This window comes from Ruditapes philippinarum, unplaced genomic scaffold, assembly GCF_026571515.1.
Source record: "Ruditapes philippinarum isolate M1 unplaced genomic scaffold, ASM2657151v2 ctg1864_1_1_1_1, whole genome shotgun sequence".
NCBI classification, from domain to species: Eukaryota; Metazoa; Mollusca; class Bivalvia; order Venerida; family Veneridae; genus Ruditapes; species Ruditapes philippinarum.
Window position 1 is genome coordinate 365,899 of NW_026866069.1, and position 25,755 is coordinate 391,653.

Consider the following 25,755-nt stretch of genomic DNA (forward strand, 5'->3'; position numbering starts at 1 on the left):
AATGATATTGTTTTTATATATCAATTTATTTATTTTGTCGGTTTCAAGTCACATCTATGACATTGATAGGGCATATGGTAATTTTTCACTTTTACTGGTGTAGGAAGTCCTCAATTGCCCATCTTTACATTATTATTATCACAAATAGGCACTAGAAGTTGAATCACTGACTTTCTATAAGTTGGCTTGATAGCTTCCTTGCATTAAAGAATTCATTAGCCATTGTGGGAATTTTAACCCATAAAGATTGGTTCCTGGTTTTGTTTTAAGTTTACACTTACATCATTTAGGTCATATTGAGACTTTTCCATCAATTGCTCAATAACTTTAATTTTATTATAGTTACTGTTACATCATGTAGTAATTTGTGTGTTTTTAGCTCATCTGTCACAAAGTGACAGGGTGAGCTTTTGTGAACGCTTTTTGGCCGGCGTCCGTCCGTCCGGCGTCCGTCCGGCGTCCGTCCGTCTGTCGTCCGTCCGTAAACTTTTACTTTAAATGACATCTCCTCATAAACCACTAAGCCAATTTCATCCAAGCTTCACAGGAATGTTCCTTTGGTGGTCACCTTTAAAAATTGTTCAAAGAATTTAATTCCATGCAGAACTCTGGTTGCCATGGCAACCGAAAGAAAAAAACTTTAAATATCTTCTTTTAAAAAACCATAAGAGCTAGAGCTTAGATATTTGGCATGAAACATCTTCTAGTGAGTGTCTACCAAGTTTGTTCAAATAAAAGCCCTGGGGTCAAAATTGGCCCCGCCACGGGGGGTCATTGATTTTCCCTATATGCATATAGTAAAAACTTAAAAAATCTTCTTTTAAAGAACCCAAAGAGCTAGAGCTAAGATATTTAGCATGAAATATGTTCTAATGGGTGTCTACCAAGTTTGTTCAAATAAAAGCCCTGGAGTCAAAATTGTCCCTGCCCCGGGGGGTCATTGATTTTCCCTATATGCATATAGTAAAAACTTAAAAAATCTTCTTTTAAAGAACTCAAAGAGCTATGGCTAAGATATTGAGCATCAAACATGTTCTAATAGGTGTCTACCAAGTTTGTTCAAATAAAAGCCCTGGGGTCAAAATTGGCCCCGCCCCAGGGGGTCATTGATTTTCCCTATATGCATATAGTAAAAACTTTAAAAATCTTCTTTTAAAGAACCAAAAGAGTTAGAGGTAAGATATTTAGCATGAAACATGTTCTAATAAGTGTCTACCAAGTTTGTTCAAATCAAAGCCCTGGGGTCAAAATTGGCCCCGCCCGGGGGGTCATTGATTTTCCCTATATGCATATAGTAAAAACTTAAAAAATCTTCTTTTAAAGAACTCAAAGAGCTATGGCTAAGATATTTAGCATCAAACATGTTCTAATAGGTGTCTACCAAGTTTGTTCAAATAAAAGCCCTGGGGTCAAAATTGGCCCCGCCCCGTGGTCATTGATTTTCCTTATATGTGTATAGCAAAAACTTAAAAAATCTTCTTTGAAAAAACCCAAATAGCTAGAGTTGAGATATTAAGCATGAAACATCTTTTAGTGAGTGTCTACAAAGTTTGTTCAAATAAAAGACCTGGGGTCAAAATTGGCCTCGCCCAGGGGGTCATTGATTTTCTTTATATTCATTGATTTTCTTTATATGTGTATAGCAAAAACTTAAAATCTTCTTTGAAAAAACCCAAATAGCTAGAGTTTAGATATTAAGCATGAAACATCTTCTAGTAAGTGTCTACAAAGTTTGTTCAAATAAAAGCCCTGGCCCGGCCCCAGGGGTGTCATTGTTTTTAACTATATGTGTATAGTAAAAACTTAAAAAAAATCTTCTTTTAAAAAGCCCAATGAGCTAGAGCTTAGATGTTTAGCATGAAACATCTTCTTATGGGTGTCTACCAAGTTTGTGCAAATAAAAGCCCTTGGGTTAAATTGGCCCTGCAACGTCGGGGGGGGGGGGGGGGGGGTGTGTGGGGGTGGGGGGCCTATATACAGGTGAGCGACCTCAGGGCCATCATGGCCCTCTTGTTACATTATCAGCTTAAGAATGATAAATTGTACAGTAGGACTTCTATGAGTCTAACTTCGATTAGTCAATTTTCTCGATGTGTCGAAGTAAAATGAAAGTCCCGATTTTTTCCCCTATATATTCCTTATAAAATACTATATATGAGTCGAAATTTTATGTGTCGAATTTTTTTATTTGTCGAACTTTTTTAGAGGGCGGTATAGAATAAATCAAGTACAATTTACCACTTGTGTGACAGGTGTTAATAACATAGCCTTGTGTTCTAACAGCCTTCGTTTGCATTTAAATGTGTGATTACGTGCTTTACTTGTTATCAGTGGTATTTGAAAGTAAACAATTAGAACTACTTTCATTTAAGAACTTCCGTGACCCAGTGTCGAGTGATTATCACACGGGGATATATTTACTATAAGCTGGGTTAGTTATCTCCCTTTCCTTTTGTTACGCCTTTTGTAACTTGCTTGTATACATAAACGGCTCGAAATTTTGTCATCAAATTGAGACCTATTCATGAGTCGAAGTCCCGATGTGTCAAAGTTTTTAGGCAAGTCCCTTCAACTTTGACTTACCGAAGTTCTACTGTATTTTCTATTTTGAAGGTATGATCATTATGCCATATTGTGCGAGTTGTTACCGCAGGCACTACCGTCTTTACTTACATGTTTGGCTGTCATTAATAGAGGTATGAAGCATCTATTTTACTGTATGACAAACACTGTGAATTTCTATTTTTAAGAAATAAACATTGATTTTAAATAGCTCTTCTGTTTTGAAGAAAAGTCAAATTATTATGATTGCTGTGTCATTCCTGTCATCTTCATGCAAAAACTTTATTTTAGCCGATAGTTGAATCAGTAGACATTAATTTTTTTCACGCAGGAGTGTAATAAAGCAATTGAATCAAACAATATTACACTTATGTAATAACAATTTGACGTCACATTATTTGCATTATAAACAAATATAACAAAAATATGTATTAGTGTTACACTATATGTGCATGAATAATAACAGACTTTTTTAACTGTACATTCTTCCTTATTTTGGATATGTGATAAACAGATATTATATGAATGTAAATAAATGTGTCGATCTCCTGCTGTTAATACGTTTGCTTTATCATCTTGTTAATTTCATGTTAATTTAATGTAACTGCATTAAATCTTACTGACCTCAAGCCTTTAATATCAAGCAGAAAATGTCATTAAAATTTATATTTCTCATGTTTTAATACCATAAATAAACAGAAATATGTGTGGTTTTGCATTTAAATGTTTATTGTTATTGTTTTTTTTTTCCCCAGAAACATTCACTTCTAGTATTCATTCAGATGTGACCCAGCAACTCAAATTTCAGGGTCTCCTGCCACTAAATCCATTTGAAGGGTAAGTATAATACAATTAAGATATGTATTAAATTTGATTTAAAGACATGTGTAATGTGTAACGTTATTTGTAAAGAAAATAATTTTCTCTATTTTTATTTTAGTTATGGATTTAAAAATCATTATGCATAAAATTGTTGGACATAATGATAGTGTGTTGCGAGTATGAATCAGGTCCCTACCTCAAAGGTCAAGGTCAAAAGCCATGATATGAATTTTTGTAAGAATACACTGACGTTTGTGTTGGTTTAACAATTCTGACATTCCTGGATGGATTTAGAAATAATTATGCATAAATAAATGTATTAGACATTAAGGCATGTCATGAGCATGGATCAGGTCCTGACCTCAAAGGTGAAGGTCACACTTGTATTCCAAAGTCATAATATGAATTTTTTCATTCAAGTGTATTGATGGTTGTTTCCGGTCAACAGTTCTGGTATTCATAATTAGGCATAAGTGTATAAGACATGATGATGATTAGTGGCACAAAGGGGTCAAGTATTCCATTTAAAGGTCACACTTGTATGCCAAACTAGACAATTGTGATTAAATTGTCTTCTTTGGTGCATAGCTTTGTCATTCAGGAATGGTCTTTGAAATAATCAAGAATACCGCCTCCGTGGTCGAGGGATTAGAGCCGATGACTTCTAATCTAGTTAACTCTCTGGCGTGGGTTCGATCACCGGGAGATGATTTGGTAGTTTAGCACAGAGGAAGGTAGTCAAGTACTGTTGTAACTCTGCAGGAACGATGCTTAGGAAACTATCCGCCTATATGACTGAAATACTGTTGGGAAAAGGCGTAAAATGAAACAAACAAACAAAGCATAAATATGCTGCTTATTGAGATATGTATTGAGCAGAATTTAGTTAAGAAGCCCAAAGGTGAAGTTCATACTTGAAAGTCAGAAGTTATAATAATATGACAGAGCCTTGATGGTAATGTCAAGACTATGCTTTTTGTCATTCAGTGACATATTTTGTAATAAACTTGGATTAAAGATATGGTTCTTTAAAACATTATATTTGTGATGAGTTTGTAGTTTAATTGAAGGTCATGGTTTATGTTTTCATAAAAGTGCAACTTTAGTTATATCCAGTCATCAGTTCTGTCATCCATGAATGAATTACACGGAGAAGAATTCTATAAGACCTAGTCTTTCATTCTAATCCTCTTCTTTGAATATTGTCAAATTTTGTATGTGTATATATTTCAAATGTTATTATGTACATATTCTGAGAATAAATATGTTTAAACTAATGAATTTTGAAATAACTGGGCATACTTCTGTTGCACATTAGTAAAACTTGTCACATTCAAAGGCCAGGTCGACTGTTAAAATGATGATGGTTATACAATGTGAAAATTCTACATTGATGGTTGTGTCTTGTCATATTTTGGTCATTCACTCACAGATTTTTTGTTGTTGATACTGAGAATATGATATGATATTTGTAAATGTTTCTATATTATTAAAACACTCTCTTTATTGTAACCACACCTTTGATGCAAGTCAAGGTCATGGTTTCTCTACTTGTCCCAGCTTGTGGTGGGGGGCATTTGTCTGTTACCAATGACAGTTCTTGTTTTGGCAATTATTCTGTCAAATAACTGTGTGAATGGGTAAACCGTTTTTGAAAAAAAAAATGTTAATAGCAAGAATCTGGGCCAGGGGCATTTGTGTGTACCAAAAATGTTCTTGGTTAAAAATGACCTGACTCTTATTCTTTTAAATAAAAAAGTAAGCCTTAACACAAAATATAAGCAGTGAAATATAATGCATGCATATCCCCTTTATTGTAGCATACCAAACTGCAACATTACACAGTAATCAGTGTAGAGCATATTATAAAATTATTTAATGTTTGAAAAAAAAAATTCAATGATAAATTTAAAGAAAGAAAAAATCCATAGAAATGTTTTCATGAAAAGTATTTGAAGTTTTTCTTTGTTATAAAACATCTGTGTATGTAGTAAGTGAAAATAGTGCACTCATATTTAGTTTGATTGCTGTCAGTATATTGCTTTACAGTAAATCATACACCTCAATTGTATTACTGTCATAAATGGTAATTACCAGTCTATTATGTTTCAAGTCAAAGCTACAAGACAAACTATTACAAACATCCCCTAGAATACCCTTTTTTTCACCAGAATTCTCATTGATCTGAAAAATGTTTGACTGCCCCATTCCACACACAAATATATTTCCTCGTTTGTCCGTACACACTCCCTGTAAGGAAACAAAATCCGGATCAATAATTGTTGTCTTGTAATTTCCCTCAAGATCAAGAACAATCAGACCTTTACTTAAATCAGTCACATACATCATCTTGCCATCACTGCTAACACTGATATGTCTGTTGCTACTGAAAATTGCACTGCCTTGTTTGTCAGTTGTAGTTTTTTGCAACATGGTGCCATTCATATCATGAATGTAGAGTGCTGTATTTTCATCAGAAATGAATAATTTGTTGTCTTTGTAGGCCAGTCCATAACAGTAATGATCTAGCTTCAGTTGTTTGGTGGTAACAAGTTTGTCTCCAATTGTAACAAATTGAATGGTTTGATTGTCCAAACTTACTGCAAAGTCTTTTTTGCTTATTTGACAAATTGTCTGTGGAGGCACATCAAAATCTAACCGATGTTTTATGGATTCTGAAGACATATCAATAAGCTTTAATGATTTATTCTCATAATCAGCTAGAATTAATAGTCCATCATCTGTGAAACATGAACCATAAATATAACATGTCTCCCTATCATTTACATGTTTGATGTTGACTTGTTTCTTCCTTTTCACAACATACATTTTGTCTCTTTTATTTTCAGTATTACTCACTGAAATTAATCCAAATGTCTTGAAGTCTTTCAAAGCATCCTTTATTGTTGAATCAGCAATGAATTTAACTTTAACATCTGATGAATTTGTCACAGACTCTGCTTCTGCTTCATTAGCTTCCATGATTTGTTTCCGAGAAGTTTTCACAGCGACAAACTCTTGCGCTTTATTACCAACTGACTTTGTTAGTTTTTGTGATGATAGTTCGAGTTCATCAATATGTCTTTGTAGGTTTTTAATCTCATTCTCTAATTTCTCTTTGCCATTTTTGTACTTTTCCTCTAAAGATTTTAATGTCGCCTTTTCAAGTGTGTCCAGTATTCCTTCCATTTCTTTTCTGAATTGTCTGATTGACTCTACAGCCTTGTCCTTCTGTGCATCAAGCTCTTTTACAAGACGTTTCTTTGCTCTCTCAGCGCCTTCAAGTTTAGTTTTTATACGAATCAGCTCAATATTTGTTTTATCAGCATCAATCTCCTTACACAAGTCATCAACTTCATCTGGTACCGAATGTATATGTTGACATGTTCTGAAAATTTTAATGTAAAAAATAAATTATGAGAATGAATTGTGATATAAGTGAAAGGTCCATTTAATCTCATTAATGCTATATTTTTGGTGCACTGTTACAGTTTGAAAAAAATTACACATTAGCCATAGATTTAAAGCTCGAGATGAGTCAAAATATTGCAATAAAATCAAACTTGAGAAAAATTTACTAAGCTGTAAGGAAAAGTAAAAAGTTTTAAGATTCAAGTAATATTTTACATTTTATATGCGATTAATGACTGATTTTTCAGTATTTACAACTATATTTCTTCTCTTACTAACGCAGTAAAGGCTATTATTTTATGCATATTTTGACCACTTTTTGGTAATTAACATGGTTTGTAAGTGTCATTGATAATGTTAAATTGCTTCCTATTGGTTACTTCACAATATTACACACTCAAATACAGTTTCAAAATTTTCATGAAAATTAGCAAGAATCTGAAGGTGTGCTGCTTTAAATTTTGGCAATATATATAAACTAAGCAAGTGTGTCTTAAATTGCGAAAAAAAGATAATAGAATTATTCAGAGGCAGTTTGCTGTGTTACTTAGGTCACATAGCATTTGAAATATATATTCGTAATATCTTCACTGATTAATTTGAAACTCATATGAATTGGAACAACAACAAGTGAGCATATGTGATGTGCTTATAAGTTTTCTATTGTATGATAATAATAACAGAGATATGAATTTCTTTAATTCAGTTTCAGGTAATTTTACATTGATTAAAAATGCAACTGTCTAAACTTTTAATTATCCCCCGCCGCCTTTTATAGAAATAGTCTCTGTCCGTCCGTCCTTCTGTCTGTCCTTCCGTCTGACATTTTTGTCCGGAGCATATCTCAAAAAGTATTTGAGGTATCAACATGAAACTTCATAGGTGGATAGACCTCACAGAGGAGGAGTGCAGTGCACAAGAATGATAACATGATAACTCTACCCTGCATAATTTTTGAATTATTGCCCTTTGTTATTTTTCAAAATTAATTTTTGTCCAGAGCATAACTCAAAAAGCCTTTGAGATATCAACATGAAACTTCATAGGTGCATAAATCTCACTCAGGAGGGGTGCATTGCACAAGAATGATAACTCTACCTTTCATAAATTTTGAGTTATTGCCTTTGTTATTTTTCATACTTAATTTTTCATCTGAGTGGAGCATAACTCAAAAAGTGTTTGAGATGTCAACATGAAATGTCATAGGTGGATAGATCTTATTGAGGAGGAATGCTGTGTGCAAGAATGATAACTCTTCGCTATATAATTTTTGAGTTATTGTCCTATGTTCTTTTTCATACTATTTTGTCCGGAGCGTATCTCAAAAAGTATTTTAGGTATTAACTTGAAACTTCATAGGTGGATAGATTTTACTGAGGAGGGGTGCAGCACACAAGAATGATAACCTACCCTGCATTATTTTTTCAGTTATTGCCCTTTGTTATTTTCAGCCATCAGTATTCACATAGGTTTCAAATCTATAATCATTTCAGCCATCAGTTTTCATTACCAAAAGACCTCTTTAAATTGAATTATTCTGCTCTACTACATATATATTCTTCCAATGAGCAAACACATTTGGCGGGGAATGGCCATGTTGACGTGGCTCTTGTTTCAGTTAAATTAAATACTATTATCAAAGACTCTAACCTGTGTTTTATGGCTATGCAGGTTGCACAAGCGATATCATCGTGGTCAGCACAATACATATCTAGCAACTTGGTTTTATGAGCTTCGCATCTTTCAACTGGAAAACTTGGCAACGATTTCGGAAAGTTAACTCTGTTAAAACTTGACTTGTCTATAAACTGATGTGTGCTCATTGCAGGAAACATTTTGTGCACATCTGTACATGGTGTACAATAATAATCCTGACATTCCACACAATAAACATCCGCCTCTTTTGTTATATGTTTCTTTTGACATAAACAACATTTAAAATTTATAAATTCATCTGATCCTAAACTTCCGTCCGCCATTTTATACAGTTACTTTAAATTTTTACTTCCTAGTTACTACAAACAAACATATCAGAGATTATTGATTAACAGTTTAACAAATTTAACTTCTATATGTAAAACAGCGGATATTGTAATATCGATAGAGTAGTTTGAATCGTACTAGATTTTGATCAAACCACTGTATTATCAGTGTACAATTTTTGAGTTTATTTAAACCATGACTGTAAATATATAATAAATATAATATGAAAATATTTAGGTCACTTAAGAAAGGTACTATATAACAGTGCAGTGACATATTTCACCGTTTATGTAATAATTTAAGTGTAATTAAAATACAGCATAATAATGGAAAACTTAATTCATGCAATTTTCAATATTAACAAAAACAATCAGTAAGAATCATCATTTAAGGTAGTTAGGTACAAACTTTAAACATATCCAAACAAATTATTCTGTGTTGATCTTGTAAATATTTTTATACACATACTATAGATTTAAATATGATTGAGAATGGACAATCTCAAATTTAAAAGTACACAGGGGTGGCAGGTAAAAACTATATAAGTTAGCCTGTTAAATAACTGTGTATTGAGCAGCCTATTAAATTACATTGTATTTATTGTTGTAAACAATTATTTGAGTTATAATGACTTGATTGTGTCATTAATCCCACATGTCTTTTGAATTTACTTTGAGCGGTAACTTTTAAGCTTTACCAGAGCACATCTTGTTCAAAGTGAGCTATTGTCATCACTAAACTTCCTTCATCAGGCATCCGTCCGTCCACTCTTCTTTGTGAACAACATTTCAAGAAATGATCTTCGGGTGATCTTTAAAAGTTGTTCAGAAATATTCATTTCATGTTGAACTCTGCTAGTCATCATTGTATTTGTTACAAGGCGAAAAATTTTCCGCCTAGGATTTTTTCTGCCTAGAGTAGACGGAATCCGCTTAAGGTAGGTGGAATACGCCTAAGGTAGGCGGAATCCGCCTAAGGTAGGCGGAATCCGCTGACATAGCCAGACTTTAAGCGGAATATTTAAATGAGCTAAGGCGGATTCCGTCTAGATAGGTGGATTCCACCTTAGCTCATTAAAATATTTCGCACCATATTCCGCTTAAGGTCCGCCTAAGAAGCAGTTTTCAACTCTATTCAGTTTAAGGCGGAATCCGCTTTACTACATAGGTGGATTCCACCTACAGTCAGGGCGGAAGTTTTAGTACGGGTGGCAACCGAAAAAAATCTTTATAAATCATCTCCTCTGAGTTAAGCTATGATATTTGGTTTAAGGTGGATCTTTACCAAAGTTGTTCGGAGCCCATGGATTTAAATTGCCCCCACCTAAAGGGTCAGTGGTTTTCCGTATATGTTTATAGGAAATTCTTTAAATATCTTTTTCCCCCAAAGCCGTTCAAGCTTAGATATTTGTCATGAATCAACATAAAGTGGACCGCTACAAAGTTTGTTTATATGTCTTTAAAAATCATATCAGATTAGAGGTTAGCTATTTTGCATGAAACATTGTGTCATTCAAATTATAGCCTTGCTGGGAATCATGGGTTTTCCTTATATCTTTAAGGTTAAAACTTTAATAATCAGCTCCGTGATTGTAAAACCCATGGTTGCCATTTTATAGGAGATAAAAATTGGTTTCTTTCTGAAGCATAATAATATATGTCCTTATAAAAAACAACAATATATTTTAAAATGGATCCCAATTTAAAAGTAAGAACATAAAATTGATAATAATGCTGTTCATCATAAGTACTTTAAGTTTTTATGCCCGGGGCATATAGTAATTGAACCGTCCGTCCGTCTGTCCGTCCGTACAAACCAGAGCTACATTATGAGATTTTGTCTATTGTTCTCATAACAATAGATGTCTTTGATGTCATGCATTCCGTTTCTCTTGTGGGGTTATTTTCTGCATTGTGGGGTTAAAAAGAACAAAAGAAATAACAAAAGAAAACCCCATAATGTAGCTCTGGTAAGAATGTCCGTCAGTCTGTCCGTACGAGGTTAACCTAGAACGGCAAGTTGGATTTTTCTTAGGTTCTACCTGTACCAATGGCTTCATAATTTACACACTTACTAATCCATAAAAAGTATATAGTCTGGGCAAGTTACATAACTATGGCTTCCATTTGCACCAAGTTATGGCCCTTTTCAGCACTAAGAAAATGAATAATGGTTAACCTAAAAGGGCAAGTTGGAAATATCTTAAGTTCTATCTATACTAATGGCTTTATAATTTCCACACTTACTTATCAATACAAAGTACATGATATTGCCAAGTTATATAATTGTGTCATCCATATTTCCAAGTTATTTCCCTTTTTTCATTTTGAAAATAGGGCCTTGTCTGGTTAATCTATTATGGCAAGTTGGATTTCTCTGAAATTTCTCCTAATTGCTTATTTTTTTTAATGATATCTTTCATATTAAGTAGGTGGATACCTTTGATGGTCCTCTAATTAATTGTGGAGTAAGCGGTCTCTAGGGTCAAGGTCACTGGTTTAAAAAATAAATATAAACATTTTTGCTCATACAGCCTTTTTAATTTTTAGTTGATGTCTTAGTTTAATACAAACATGCCAAGGGAGGTCCACCTTCTTTGGGTGTAGTAAGAGGTCATTTGGGTCAAGGTCAATGTTACCAATGTCAAGGTCACCAATGTGAAAAAACCGATTTTTACATTTTTACAGGTTTATTAACCTTATTCTATAGACAGATGTTATTTATAATTGATAGAAACATAAAATTTGATGGAGTAAGTAGTCAGTTTGGTCAAGGTCACCAGTGCTTATAATAGATTTTTACACATTTGCTCATTCAGCCTTTATTATTCACTTTTACCTTAATACTGAAAACAGTTTCTAGAGCATAACTAAAGTTCCATTTGGCCCACAATATTCAAACTTCTTAAGATGATTGTCCATATAAGGTAGAAGACCCCTATTGATTTTGGGCTCACAAGGTAAAAGGTTAAGGTCATTATTAATAACTTAAGTATTAATCAACCTACAGCTGTAAAATTTTATAGGATGAACAGCTAATTCCCATGTCTTACAAATGCTTCATCCTTACTAAAAAAAACACTTCCGGGCATAAAATGCTCCGCCTAGCGGTGCTTTTGTTTTATATAGGTATTACTAGTATGTATAGTACAGCTTTATTTTCCTATTTTAATATTGGAGTACTTTGTGATCTAAATATTGATTAGTGTATAATGTATTGACTACAATTTTTGAAATAATTTGAGGTAGATATTAAGGCATGTATAACATGTAGTAGTAGTATGCAATATGACATTTTGAGATCATTTAAAACACTCAGGTGTTTTTAAATTAAAATGCATGTCATTGCTTATCATTTCATTCTTGATTTTTCATTTGTCTATACAAAATTCCTTCATAGGTTGATTAGATCTGGATTAGTTCATGTTTCTTGTAATTTCTGTCCAGGTCAAGGACTATTAACCCTTTCTAATGATCAGGACTGGTTATAAAACGTATCCACTTGAACCATATTTCTTGTACTCACAATTATTGAGTCTTTCCTTTTTGTAATTTTTAGCTCGCCTGTCACAACAAAGTGACAAGGTGAGCTTTTGTGATCGCTTTTCATCCGTTGTTTGTCCGTCCATCGGTTTATCTGTAATCTTTTACTTAAAAAAACATCTCCTCATAAACCACTAAGCCAATTTGAGCCAAACTTCACAGGAATGTTAATTTGGTGGCCACTTTTAAAAATTGTTTAAAGAATTTAATTCCATGCAGGACTATGGTTGCCATGGCAACCGAAAGAAAAATACTAAAAAAATATTATTTAAAAAAAAAAACAAAAAAAACCCCAAAGAAGCTAGAGCTTAAATAGTTGACATGACACATCTTCTAGTAAGTGTCTGCCAAATTTGTTTAAACAATAGCCCTGGTGTCAAAATTTGCCCCGCCCTGCAGGTTATTGTTTTCCCTATTTGTATATTGTTCAATCTTAAAAACTCGTCTTTGAAAAAAACTTAAGAGCGAGAGATAAGATATTTAGCATGAAACATCTTCTTAAATGTGTCTATAAAGTTTGTTCAAATAAGAGCCTTTAGTCTAAATTGGCCTTTCCCTGGGGGACATTGATTTTCCTTATACATGTGTAAAAACCTAAAAAAATCTTCTTTTAAAAAACCCTAGGAGCTAGAGTTTCGATACTAAGCATGAAACATCCTATAGTGAATGTCTACCAAGTTTGTTCAAAACGAAGCACTGGGGCTAATTATTCATTTTATCTGGAGCTAAACATTATATAAGTATCAACATAGAACTTATTTGGTAAATAAATTTTGATGTTGTAAAGTGAGATGTTAAAAAGCTGTAACTCTGTTTATGTATAATCAGGAGTTATTATTCTTTGTAAATGTCCATACTTAAAAACGTTTGTAGAGAGCATATTAACATTAAAGTCATTATGATTTATATTTTTCTTCATAATATCGTTCTAATAAAGTTGCATGCGAGGATGTTTGTTCCAGAACAGTTTTGAAAGAAGAATGTCTTTCGTAATAGATTTTATATACATGTATTTCTAATTAAATTACTTTTCAATTTTTCTTTTCTATTCTGCCCAGGTATGACGTTTTTGCATGGCAAAGTTCTTAGAGAGTTTGGTATATACAGAATTCTAAATAAATTAACAAATACCAATACAATATCAGTAAGTTCACTATTGTCATTGACAGTTTTTGGGGAGAAGATTTGTAGAAAGGTCATGGTATTATTCTTTTCTCACTTTTTATAGGAAGGACATTCCAGCATGTGAATTTCCTGGTTCAGATATTTATAAAGACACAATAGAACTACTCAGGTTAGAAGCTGCCTATGAGGATTTCCTGCATAGTGAAGGGTATGTCCCTCTCTCAAATACTTGTTTTACCAATTCTTATACGCCCCTGAAGATATGTCTTCAGGATGTACATGTATTTTAATACAGAGTTGTCTGTCTGCCTGTCCAGGCATTACAAGGCCTGAAATAATCGCATCATGAAAACATTATCAGCTGCATCATTTACAACAATACATTTGCTAACTTTCCTAAAAAACATAATTTTGTCAAGTTATTCAACGTTTTTAAATAAAAAACTAGGCTTAAAATATCACACATGGAATAATTTTCAAGTTTATTTTTGAGTAAATTGCCTTATTAGTTTGTTCATTGATATATTTTCCGTTTTCTGGTGCACCCATTGATTACTGAATTTTGAATTGGATGCTTTTATAAAACCACGGATCTAAAATAGTGGTAAATTTGATGATTTTAAAACCATGGATCTTAGTGGAGATCCTTAAATGATAGTTAAAATCACAACCTCGACTCTTTGGGATAATTGGAGAGCTCTAAGACACTAAATATTTTAAGTTATGTAAGCTTCCTTGAAAGTTATATAGATTAGTAACTAATATTATGATCTTTACAAGATAAATTTCAATTTTAAGCTCAATTTATACACTTGCAAATTTTGATGTTCTTTTCAAACGTATTGGTATGTTAAATATAAACAGTATTATACTGCTTGATGCATAGAGTATGGACGAGAACATGTAAAATGATTTATAATCAATTGTAAATTTAAGTTTGTAATTTGATGGTTTATTTTAATTGGATTTTTGTAGGAGATTGTCATGGATGAATGAATATCACATGCGTAGAAACTTCACCAACCCAATGCATCTAGAAGCACTACTGGCTCAAGCAGTAAGGTATGTACGCACACTGTCTTATTGCACAGTATAAACTTTTATAGAAATTTCCTTTTTGGGGGATTAGAGATTTTTTTAGAACAAATAATATCATAACATTGTGAGTTTACAAGATTTGGAATAAAGCAAATGCCTCAAACCACTATGCACTTTTAAATAGAGGCATTGTCGTTTCTTAAGCTTACTGGACAGCTAACAATGTATGAAGAATTATTTGCCGTTTTATCAGAAATTGAACTGACAGGAGTGATTGCTATTCAACCTCTTTAATAAGGCTAATATAAGAATATATAAATCAGAAGTTTTGGTGCAAAATTGAGTCCCTGTGATCAACAGTTAATGTTTGTTTTTGTGTGTGTGTGTTTTGTTGTTGTTTTTTCAACTTAAATATATTGATGTTCAAACAGTAATATTTATTAGATTTTACCACTAGTATAGATTCAGGCCAGCTTTTATATCTGTGCAGTCTGATCAGGCTCTATGTTGTTGGCCTACCAACTTAAAATTTTCATCTTAATGTCCAGCGAAAAAAAGTCTTTATTAGGTAGAACAATTATACATTCAATTGTTAGTTTTCATAAAAACTGAATACTTGTTTTGAATTTGAATATTGTGTTTCGTCTGTGCATGCCTTCACTTAAATTTTTTTTGAAACTGAAAGCAAGTGATTTTACATGGACATCAAAAGCAAGGTCAATTAATATACATATACGAACGTCCTATTTTTCTGATTCTTAACAATTTCTCATCGATACCAGAAATGCCGATAGTTTCTTTTGTTGTTCTATTCCAGGCTTCTAAATGGCTTAAAACTTTTACATAAAAAGTTTGAAACTTCTCTGAAGGTTGTTTTCTTTCCTGATACTGTTGATGAATGGTGTGGTGTATATCTTAAACCTAAAATAGACAAAATGACCGATATTGTGGAGTTGGCCAGGAACCAGGATAGGGGCTCTAGTCTAGAGACATAGCCATGTGTGATTGGATAATATCTGTTGTTGTTGTTGAAAGATTATAATTGTGTCTTTGCTCTCACCATTTTCAGTGAAATTTTTGCTTATAATTTTGATTTCAGTGTTTATACCATGTTAATACCAGAAAGTAAATTCCTTTGAATCTGATGCAAAGCGTCTAAAAGTGTTTTAACTTCAGTTTTCAAAGAGAAAAAGTGGAGCTATTGTCATGACCCTCTGGTTGGCATTGGTGACAGCGTCTGCTTTGGTTAACCTTTTCCTTAAGGTCCATTTTTTGCAGGAAGTATAAAAGCTATTCACTACATTTTTATTGACATAAAAGAACGCCATTTCAACAGGGCATATAATCCTATACTATTTTAAAGTTTTACCTGACTGTTTCTTAATTAATGTTTCAAATAGAATAAATTTCTCAAGAACACGTAACTTTAGAGTGTTTTTTCTCAGTTATATCCATTTTTACTTTGAATTTCCTGGTTAAGTTTCTCGAAAAGCTTGAAAGATGTTCACTTTAAACTTGGAGTAATTGTTCACTCCTTAATTTGAAATGCATTTCTCAGGAGTAGAAAAAACTGTTAAGGTATTCACTGTAAAATCATTGTTGTCTATTAAGCTGCTTAGCATGTCTGTAGAATTATGTCCGCTTTTCTATGTTGTCTTTTTTCACAACACTGAGAAAAGTGTAGTGCGCTGTCGGTAGACATGTTTTGTTTTAATCAACAAGAGACTTTGTATGATTGAATTATGTACTTTAGGCAAGTGCTTTTAAATAATCTTCTGCATTCTAACCTTCTTTAAATTGGAGTTTTTATCATGAGATTTTTTATTCCTGCCTTGAGAGGATTTGCTAAAGAAGTTGTTTTTTAGTGTATAAGTGTGTATCATGTATAACTATGATTAATATATTTTTTTTTATTAATGCAAGACAGAAAGATCACATGTTTTTGCTCTCAACATTAAACAGTAAAAGTTTCTGCTTATGACTTTGATTTCAGTGTTTATTTCATGTAAATGCCGGAAAGTCATTTCCTTTGACATCAAAGATTTAATGTAATATTTTGTAACAGTTATTTTTAATTTTACAAAATAATATGAAATTATAAATTGCATTTAAAGTGTTTAAACTGTATCTCTGCTGCCTACAGCTAACAAATTATTTTTGTTGAATTTTGTAAAGTGTAATAATTATTAATAAAAAATGCCTGCATGAAAGAAATAACTATGTTAGTATATGCAGTGAGCTTTCCATGCTTAAAAGCATTTCTAAGTGGATAATATCCTCCTTAAAATAGCATCATAATAATTATTTTGCTCTGGAACATTTTATTCTGATTACATAATGTACCCATGTGTGAAAATCAGAAATGTTAAATATCAAAACTCTTTTGTATTTTTGTTGAATTTTGTAAAGTGTAATAATTATTAATAAAAAATGCCTGCATGAAAGAAATAACTATGTTAGTATATGCAGTGAGCTTTCCATGCTTAAAAGCATTTCTAAGTGGATAATATCCAGAGGCTCGCATAATTTAATTTTATTCAACTCGTTCAATAAATTTAGTATTGAACTTACACTAATTCAATATCCTCTATGTCTTTAAAAAATACAATGTTTCTATGCATGCAATTATAGTATTATAAGAGGTAAAACATAGAATTAGGAATTTGTACTTATTTAATATTTGATGTAGACCGACCTACAAAAGTTGAGTGATTTTGTGCCAGTATGTTTGAGAATAACATAGCAAGTTATGTAGAAATTTTTTTATCACAGACCACAGTGTAAAAGTTTGTTGTCCATTCTTTTACAGGTTGGAACTAGTATTTGTTCTTTCATACTTTATAAGATACTTTTTGTGCGTAAGAGATGTAATGACTGACCTGCTACCAGTGTACACTTGTCTTGGAGTTGGGCCAGTCAGTCATTTGTGCAGTCATACCAACTAGACATATTCTAAAACAGCTTCCGTATTTTGATACCAATATATTAAATTGATAAATAAATGGTGCAGGACAAGAGTTGACTTGGCTTGGAATCTTTACGTTATTGTTAATCCTTTTATTTGTTTAATGGACGTCAGCTCTTGAAATTAAAACTGTCAATTTTTATCATGCAAGATTTTCATTTTGGTATCACAATTCTTAAGTTAATTACGCCAAAATCATGACTTTGGTTTGGCTAAATGGAAGCACAGATGTGGCCTGGCTATATACTGGTGATATAGACCATCCCTTTTTCGCTGTAGCTGTGTAAATTTATGCAATATATAAATGAATGTGCCATAACGATGCAAAAAATACATTATTAATTATTAGGTAGATTTCCTTGGTCACTTTATTTCTCGTTTGAATCTTGCAATGTCTGTGACAATAATGAGACATAAGCCAGTAGTCTGTATGAGGGCATGTCTATTATTAAAAGTCAAAGTGGCAAGTTTAGGTCATACAATGAAACATATTTTGTTGGATGCTCTGTTGTTAAAAGAAAGCTTTATTTACTTATTTAAAATATTGTCTGATTATTCATCAAATTACATGTATATATTTATACATACATCATTACATGTAGCCTGATGAGGCATTTGTGTCCTACTATACATGTATTTATAAATGTTGCTATAATGTTAGTATATTAATTATTTGTAATGCAGTATTCTATATTCAACTATATCTAAAATGTGCCAGAGAGTTCGATATATCACGTTTTTATACAGTATAATTTCTATCTTAACCAATAGTTTTAAGTGTTAATTGTTCTTAACACAAGCTTTACTTATAAGTAAGTCATGATAATGTTAATGTAAGATATTTCATGTTTGACTATCTAGTACAGCATGAGTTAATGCAAACAATGTGGACATATTTTTTTCACCTTTGTAAATTGTAGCAATTTACCTGTATAAAGAATGGAAAATAAAAACTATAAATCTATTCATTAGTTCTTGTAAGTTGTTTAACCAATATAAACTATAGTTCATGTAAACTGCCGACAGTTAAGACATGCAATTTCAAACTGAAGTTCATGACAAGAGATTTTTTTATGCAATTTTAATGAATCTTTATGTAAAATTCACTTTTCAGTCTAAAATTGGAAAATTGTCATTTAACTGAAATCTGAAGTCAATGGAAGATACAATTATTGTAAAGTTATGCACATGCAATATGGTATTTTGCACATGCAAAGTGGTATAAATACATGTATCAAGGACTCAATGTATTACTTTTTTCTGTATTAAAGTATACATACAGAAAAGTTTTGCATTAAGCCTTATTATAATGGGTGGAGCTGAAATTGATCAAGAACAAGATGTCAAGCAATTGGCAATGTTTATTACAAAAATATTGCATATAAAAACTAAATATGAGATTTTCATATAATGTTCTATCATGATTTTATCTTAAATTTTTAAATTACACATGCAGTAAGAGCTGACACTATAGAATCTCCTGCCTTTACAGACAGATAGATACTTGGAATTCATCAACCACATGCTGTTATGTAAACATAATGTCACATGACATTGATCACAGAATCACATGGTATTATTTTATCTTGAGTCACATGGCTTTTATCATGTAACAGACCCACATGGTATTATAAAATCTTGGGAGTCATGTGACCTCAATCACATAACTGAACCACATGGCATTATGAAATATTGTAACCACAATTCATGGCATCTATCACAAAACAGAACCACATGACATTATGATATTTTATAACCACATGGCATCCATCAAATAACAGAACTAGATGGCATATTAAAATCATAAAGTCACATGGCATCCATCACATAACAGAACCACATGACATTATGATATTTATAACCACATGGCATCCATCAAATAACAGAACTACACGGCATATTAAAATCATAAAGTCACATGGCATCCAACACATAACAGAACCACATGGTATTATGAAATATTGTAACCACAATTCATGGCATCTATCACAAAACAGAACCACATGACATAATGATATTTTAGAACCACATGGCCTCCATTAATTAACAGAACCACATGACATTATGTTTATTGGAACTACATGGCATTAATGATACAAGTAATGAGTATATTTCAGGTAACATCAAATCAGCACTATACCTGGAGGAATAGAGAAATTGTTGGTATACAGTCATCTCACATTTCAATAGAGAGATTCAAACCAATGAAATAATTTTTTTCAATTTTGAACGATCAAATAACCATTGATAACAAATCCAAAAACAAAGGTAGACAGCCTAAATAGATCACGAAACTACTTTATTTCTGACCACAAATAAAAAAAATCTTCCTTTTTACAGCACTTATGTGAGAAAAATATTTATCACCTAGTTTTATGCTGAAATCAAATTTCTATGTAAGTTTTAATGTTAAATTTTTTTTAAGTGATCAACACTTTAAGTTGTAATCAACATTTCAAGTTGTAATCAACTTGTGATTAACTTTTACAAGTTGTAATAAACAAAACATTACATGTTGTATGGGACTGTGTCTCTCAACTTATGAAATATGAATGTTACATGTAATTACCAATATTTAACTCTGGTAACATTATACATAATAATTTGTGACAGTTTGTACAAGAAATAAGTCTTTACAATGCATTAATAGTATATTTATACAAATATATAAAACACTAAACTTTATATTTACACCATTTGTTTCTCTATGTATCATTTCTTTTTACAAAAAAAGTTAAGAAAAAATTAACAACAATATTATATACATAACAAGTTAATCATTTAACACATTCATTTAACACATATGTTTTACACACTTTATGTTTTATGTAAGGAATGCTTTGAACACATGGTGTCCTTACACATATGTTTACACACATCATTGCATATATTCTGTAGTCTATTTAATATCACATGTACTTAAGATATGAACTTTGTCTGCAACTGCCAATTTTATCTGCAACAGTCAATTTTGTTTGGACCTGTCAATTTTGTGTGGAACTGTCAATTTTGTCAGAAACTGTCAATTTTTCATCACCAACTGTTTACAAGAGTGGGTGGAAAATTATTTGACAAATCTTGGACAAAGTTTACTTTTAAGTGAGCTTTCCAAATAAAGTCGGCTGGTAAAAATCATTAAAGCTTATCTCAGAATGTCTAAAAATGTTACCATATGTTCACAGTTTAATGTTTAACTTACATCTTTTAACTTATTTTTAATCCACTGTGATTTAAAGTTGATCTAAACATATTACTTTTCCTCAATTTGGCACTAAATCTGAAATGAAACAAACATTGCCAAATTATAATTGATAAACAGCAACTTTAATGACAGGAATATGCCTTTATTAAATTGTTTAAATTAATTTATAAAACTGAATCGCAAATAAAACTTTTCTATAATATCGGTACTAGAATATTTTTAAATACATGTATTATCATTTAGTGTAGAAATTTGAAAATGCAAAGAAAAATGACACACTAACTATTCCATATATTCTTACATTATATTAAACATAACTTATATGTGTCAAGAAATTTTTTAGTGTAAATGTGGCATCATTTTTTTGTTACTATTCAAGTCACTACTATGATTGATGGTAATTTGCTGAAGAAAATTGAAAACTTACATGTTTTTCTTGAATCCATATATTGTCTGTATCTGAAAAATTAACACATAACATAAATTATTTATAAATCCAGTGTTTTTCATTTACTCGTCAATGTTGTGAATCATTATAATTATAAAGACCTGAGGGAAAAATACTGGGATTACAACTTTGATCTCCAACCAAAATTTACTAACAAGTCTTTTGGACAAAGTTCTGTGTAAAAGGTTTGTCAGCTATATATGTCCAATAGAATTATAGAACTCAGCTGTAAACCAGTCCAATATAATTCAGTATTATACTCAACAATGCACAAAACTTCATAATACCACACACTGTAGTTAAAGTTTGATAAGAAGGTAAACGTTTACCATTTTATATTTCTGAGATGGACTTGCTTTCATTCAATTGAGAACAGTGCATTGTAAATACAATGTTTTTTAAGATAATTTTTTTAAAGTGTTTGCAGTAGAAGGTTTGATCAAATTACAGCAATGTACAGGATGTTCAAGCACTATACTGGTAGTATAAGTAAGTAAAAATGGCATCAAGCATTTTAGTGTCATACTTGCAGACGTTACTTTTTGCAAGAAGTTTCTTTTTCTTTAATCATACAGGTAGAATTCAATTCAACCAAGTTATATCATCAGATCAGTTTCCAGACTATTTGTGTGTGCAATGAAGACTTTAACTATCCTTCAATCTAAATGAGCAGCAAATTTGCATCACACTATATCAAACTTCAGATATAATAAATATAAGTAAGAGAATTAATATAATAAAAACCAAGAATAAACTTACTGTCGGTAGAGGACACAAATTAGCAAGATGAGAATAAGGCAGCAAACAAATATAAATATTGCGAAGGCCACGAGGACCCACCAGTAACTCTCCCAGCCAACTGGATACACACTTACTGCTGGATCACATGACTGAAACAAGACAGAAATAAAATTTATTCAACATTTACATACATTAATTGATGTACTGGACTTACAAGATTTTGAATTTTGAGCTGACAATTTTGTTTTCAGTTACTTTAGCTAAAATTTAATGAACCACTTCTATTTTTGGCACTTCTTCAAATTTGGGGATCAGTATGAAACATAAAAGTAGATCAGCCATCAGTAGACGGTCTGGTTAAGCTGCAAGGATTGTGACATAGTAGGACACATAGTTGTTACCCAAATGTACGACACTTATCAAGAAATTTATTCGAAATACAATATTTTTTCAGTGGCATTATTATAAAGTGGTGCAATTTCCACTATGGGTTTTCAAATTATTTAACAGAAAATAGTTTCTAAATTTTATTTCTGGTCATGTTTTAAGCTTCGAAAATTCTATAAAGGTCTTATGTTGACGTTACAATTTTTTATAAACATGTTATTATAATAATTATTCCTTTCTCTGCAGTATGATACCTACCCCAGGATCTACAGCACCATATCTATCTAAAATTCCCTCAATTTTCTGTACATCTGTGAGGCGTTTTGAGGCACTTACAGCTGACAATACACTATCGTTTTCCACCACAACAAGACAGACATCCGTCCTGTAAAAAGAAATCTTTAGATGTTAAATCTATCAATAAATGACACAAACTTTGAAATTATGAATTAAGAGCTAGTATTTAAGACATGTACAGGGTTTTCATTTTTTGCTGAGGCATCAGAGTGCCAATGAAAACAACTGATTTGGTCAAGGGGGAATATTTTAATCTACAAGCTGAAAATACAAGCGATTTTAAAAGCATTTCAACCGATGATATGAATCACCAATTATAATGTATATTAAATAATTATTAAATCTACTATTAAACTGTAACTGAAATAAAAACTCATAAAACATATATGACTCACTTGCTAAATGATGGGTCAGCATTGTTAGAGACAACATGATAAGAGATGGTTTCTATTTCATAGTACATTCCAGAGTCCTCATACAGATCATTCAGTTCCCTATAAATATATTTTATCATTTATATTTAACAATAAATGTACTGCAGCAATAACAATAAACAATAATGCCAAAAAATATCAATATGCTTATTAAGCAAACATATGAACATCTCTTTAAAAAAAATTGGATTTTGGTTAAACATTGATTTAGAAGAAGTTTCCATCAACAGATAAAGCATTTACACCATTTTAAATAATAAATAATAACAAGTTAAAAATAGGAGCAAGTCCTGTAGACAAAGTTTGTAGTGTAAGGGTGGGTTAAAAAATCGAAGAAATTATAACAGTTAAAATCTTACTTAATCATATCATTAGCTTTCTTGCTCACGGCCTCATCAGCCGGCTCGTCAAATATAACACGGATACGGTTGGCACGGACTGTTACATATACCTGGATTACAGAAAAAGGAGAATGGTTTAATCATAACACAAACTAGTTGCAAGAAGGAATTAAGATTAGTTGAGAATACAATCATCAAATCTAATTATAAAGCGATGTTGATTCGTAATAAGATAAACATTGTGTTTTCTAAGTCAAGTAGACAAGTGTATCCAGTTCACTGATTCACACCTTCCAGTAAGTGATAGGACTATTGACCTACAGATGTTGCAAAATTTCAAACATCGGCCAGTTCCGTGGTAAAATCACACAAGCCACAGAGGTAAAAGGACAAATTCAATTATTCAAAACACTTAACACACTGATGGAAAGTATTTTTTTAAAGATATACAATCAAATTATACAACAAAATGTCATGAAACAATGAAGTTTTGATCAGAAGTAAGAATAACACACCCTTTGTAATTGGTGATCGAATGGCACGTTGGCACCATTGTAGTCCTCGGCCTTGACAGTAATGTCAAAATATCCTCCAATATAGTCTGTGTAATCATTAGTTCCTATAGCAATTGTTCCATCATTTGCATTTATTGTAAAGGCGGTAGGGGCATTCTGAGTTTTTCCTTTGACTGTAAAATCGATGTTATCGATTGAATATCGAATGCCGTTGTTTGGTGGAAGGTCCAGGTCATAAGCTTCAGCAACTGATATGGATGTCTCAGGATATTGTAAAATAACTGAAATGTAACCAAACAAATAACATCATAACCTCTTTATATGCCAAACAATATAATACCTTCATTGTACAATACAATACCATACAAGGTTTAAGGTCAAAATAGTCATTATCTATAATGAAAAGATAAAAATAACCCCAAAATATATTTAATCTTATCAATGAGCCAATACCTCGACATAATATTTTCCTAAAATAAACTTGCAGAGAACAACAAAGCATTAAAATTCAAGCTTAAAATCCATAATTCTAAAAAACTGTATTTAATATTATTTTCCCTGTAATTTTCCTTTTTCACTTTACTTCATTTAATGAAATGGCCATTTTAATTGATAATTTAGCTTTAAAACTTAATGATGATAAACATTAACAATATTACAGTAATAGACTCACTTGTTTTAACTGACGGTTCATAGAATTTGGGCCCAAGATCGTTGACATCTCTGACGTTCACTTTCAGGAAGAGTAGTTTGTGGGAGTTGTTCAATGCTGTGAGATCCCTCTCTTCGTTTACGACATTCGGTCTGGATGCTTCTATACACAGGGTATACTCCGACTTACTCTCTCTGTCTAGCTTCACCTTCGTGACTATCTGTCCATTGCTTTTACTCAGCTCAAATACTTCTGTATTGTCAGGACCTTAAAATAATAATAAAAAAAATGGATAATTTTTTATTGAGGTTGGAGTCGAACCTACTTTCCAAATTGAAAATGAATGAATGAACAAAAAATGAATGAATAGGAATGAATGACTTAATGAATGAATGAATGCATGAATGAGTGAACGAATGAAAGAATGATGAAAGAGTAATTACTATGAACAAATGAACAACTTACAAATAAATGTAACTAGAAATGTGTCCATAGGACACAGATGCCCCAACATGCCACTGTTCTGTCAATCTTATGACTCTAGGTCAAATACTTTTTGGACTACATGTACCACAAGTTGAAAGCTAAAAATCTTACACTAAGTAAAGGGCAAACTTTACAAATACTGAATAAATCCATAAGCAAACCCCAAGGTGAAAGTACACCTGCTTATCAACATTCCTTTACATTTTCAGGCCTACAAGTCAAATACTTTTGAGCTATGCATGAACAAGTTGAAAATTGCACATTTATACTCCTGTACGTCAAGGGCAATAACTCTAACAAAAGTTAAAAAAATCCACATGCAAAGTCCCAGGTGCATAGCTTCACAGTTATGTTGATCATTGTTCTTGTAATTTAGTGATGTTGATCATTATTCCTGTAAAGTTGGTTGATTCTAACACAAGCAATCAAGGAACAAATAACACAACATAATGAAACAGTTTTTGCTAAGTCAAGGGCAATAACTCTAAAAATACTAAATAGTTACATGTGACACCAAAGATAAATGGCTGATCCCATGTATATCTAAATAACTGAATTTAAAGGGAAATCTTCACATGAAATTAATGTCAAGGGAAATAATTTCAGAAATGTTTTAAACTAACAATACTTTTAAGATATTTTCTGATATTTTCGTTTGAATATATTATATACATCATCATTAAAGTCACCTCGTTTTCATTTAGTATGATTCAAAAGCTCTGCTCCCTTATAATTACTTCAAAGTATGAAAGATGAACATGAGTGGAGCATTTGGGCCCAAAGTAAGGATGGGAGAAATAAATT

The 25,755-nt window shown here is 31.8% G+C and overlaps 3 protein-coding genes across 3 annotated transcripts in view; 1 reads left to right on the forward strand and 2 right to left on the reverse strand.

The window, feature by feature from the left end:
* Positions 1-15,765, forward strand: part of LOC132731174 (hexosaminidase D-like) — a 27,076-nt gene extending 11,311 nt beyond the window's left edge. The window contains exons 11-15 of the mRNA XM_060717301.1: positions 2,614-2,696; positions 3,318-3,399; positions 13,549-13,653; positions 14,421-14,507; positions 15,301-15,765. Coding sequence (XP_060573284.1) covers positions 2,614-2,696; positions 3,318-3,399; positions 13,549-13,653; positions 14,421-14,507; positions 15,301-15,478 — 535 coding nt within the window. The 3' untranslated portion in view covers positions 15,479-15,765. The remainder of the gene's footprint in view (positions 1-2,613; positions 2,697-3,317; positions 3,400-13,548; positions 13,654-14,420; positions 14,508-15,300) is intronic.
* On the reverse strand, positions 4,666-8,908 carry LOC132731173 (uncharacterized). The gene is made up of 2 exons (XM_060717300.1): positions 8,446-8,908; positions 4,666-6,772 (listed from the first exon to the last, which is right to left on the reverse strand). Exons 1-2 carry the CDS (start codon positions 8,772-8,774, stop codon positions 5,428-5,430), a joined length of 1,674 nt encoding a protein of 557 aa, XP_060573283.1. The 5' UTR covers positions 8,775-8,908; the 3' UTR covers positions 4,666-5,427.
* Positions 15,766-18,791: 3,026 nt separating the features above from the next.
* Positions 18,792-24,732, reverse strand: LOC132731154 (protocadherin Fat 4-like; the record flags this gene model as incomplete). Its single annotated transcript, XM_060717280.1, is given in 8 exon segments — positions 18,792-20,725; positions 21,078-21,109; positions 21,858-21,988; positions 22,485-22,611; positions 22,919-23,017; positions 23,317-23,408; positions 23,814-24,094; positions 24,487-24,732. Coding segments are annotated over 8 exon segments (1,025 nt in total), but the record flags the coding sequence as incomplete, so codon positions are not given.
* Positions 24,733-25,755: the final 1,023 nt, after the last annotated feature.

Bases quoted from the DNA above. Each gene is read 5' to 3' on its own strand.
- LOC132731173 (XM_060717300.1), bottom strand. From the start codon at position 8,774: ATGGCGGACGGAAGTTTAGGATCAGATGAATTTATAAATTTTAAATGT. The intron at 6,773-8,445 runs GTTAGAGTCTTT...TAAAATTTTCAG, and splicing joins TGCATAGCCATAAAACACAG to AACATGTCAACATATACATT.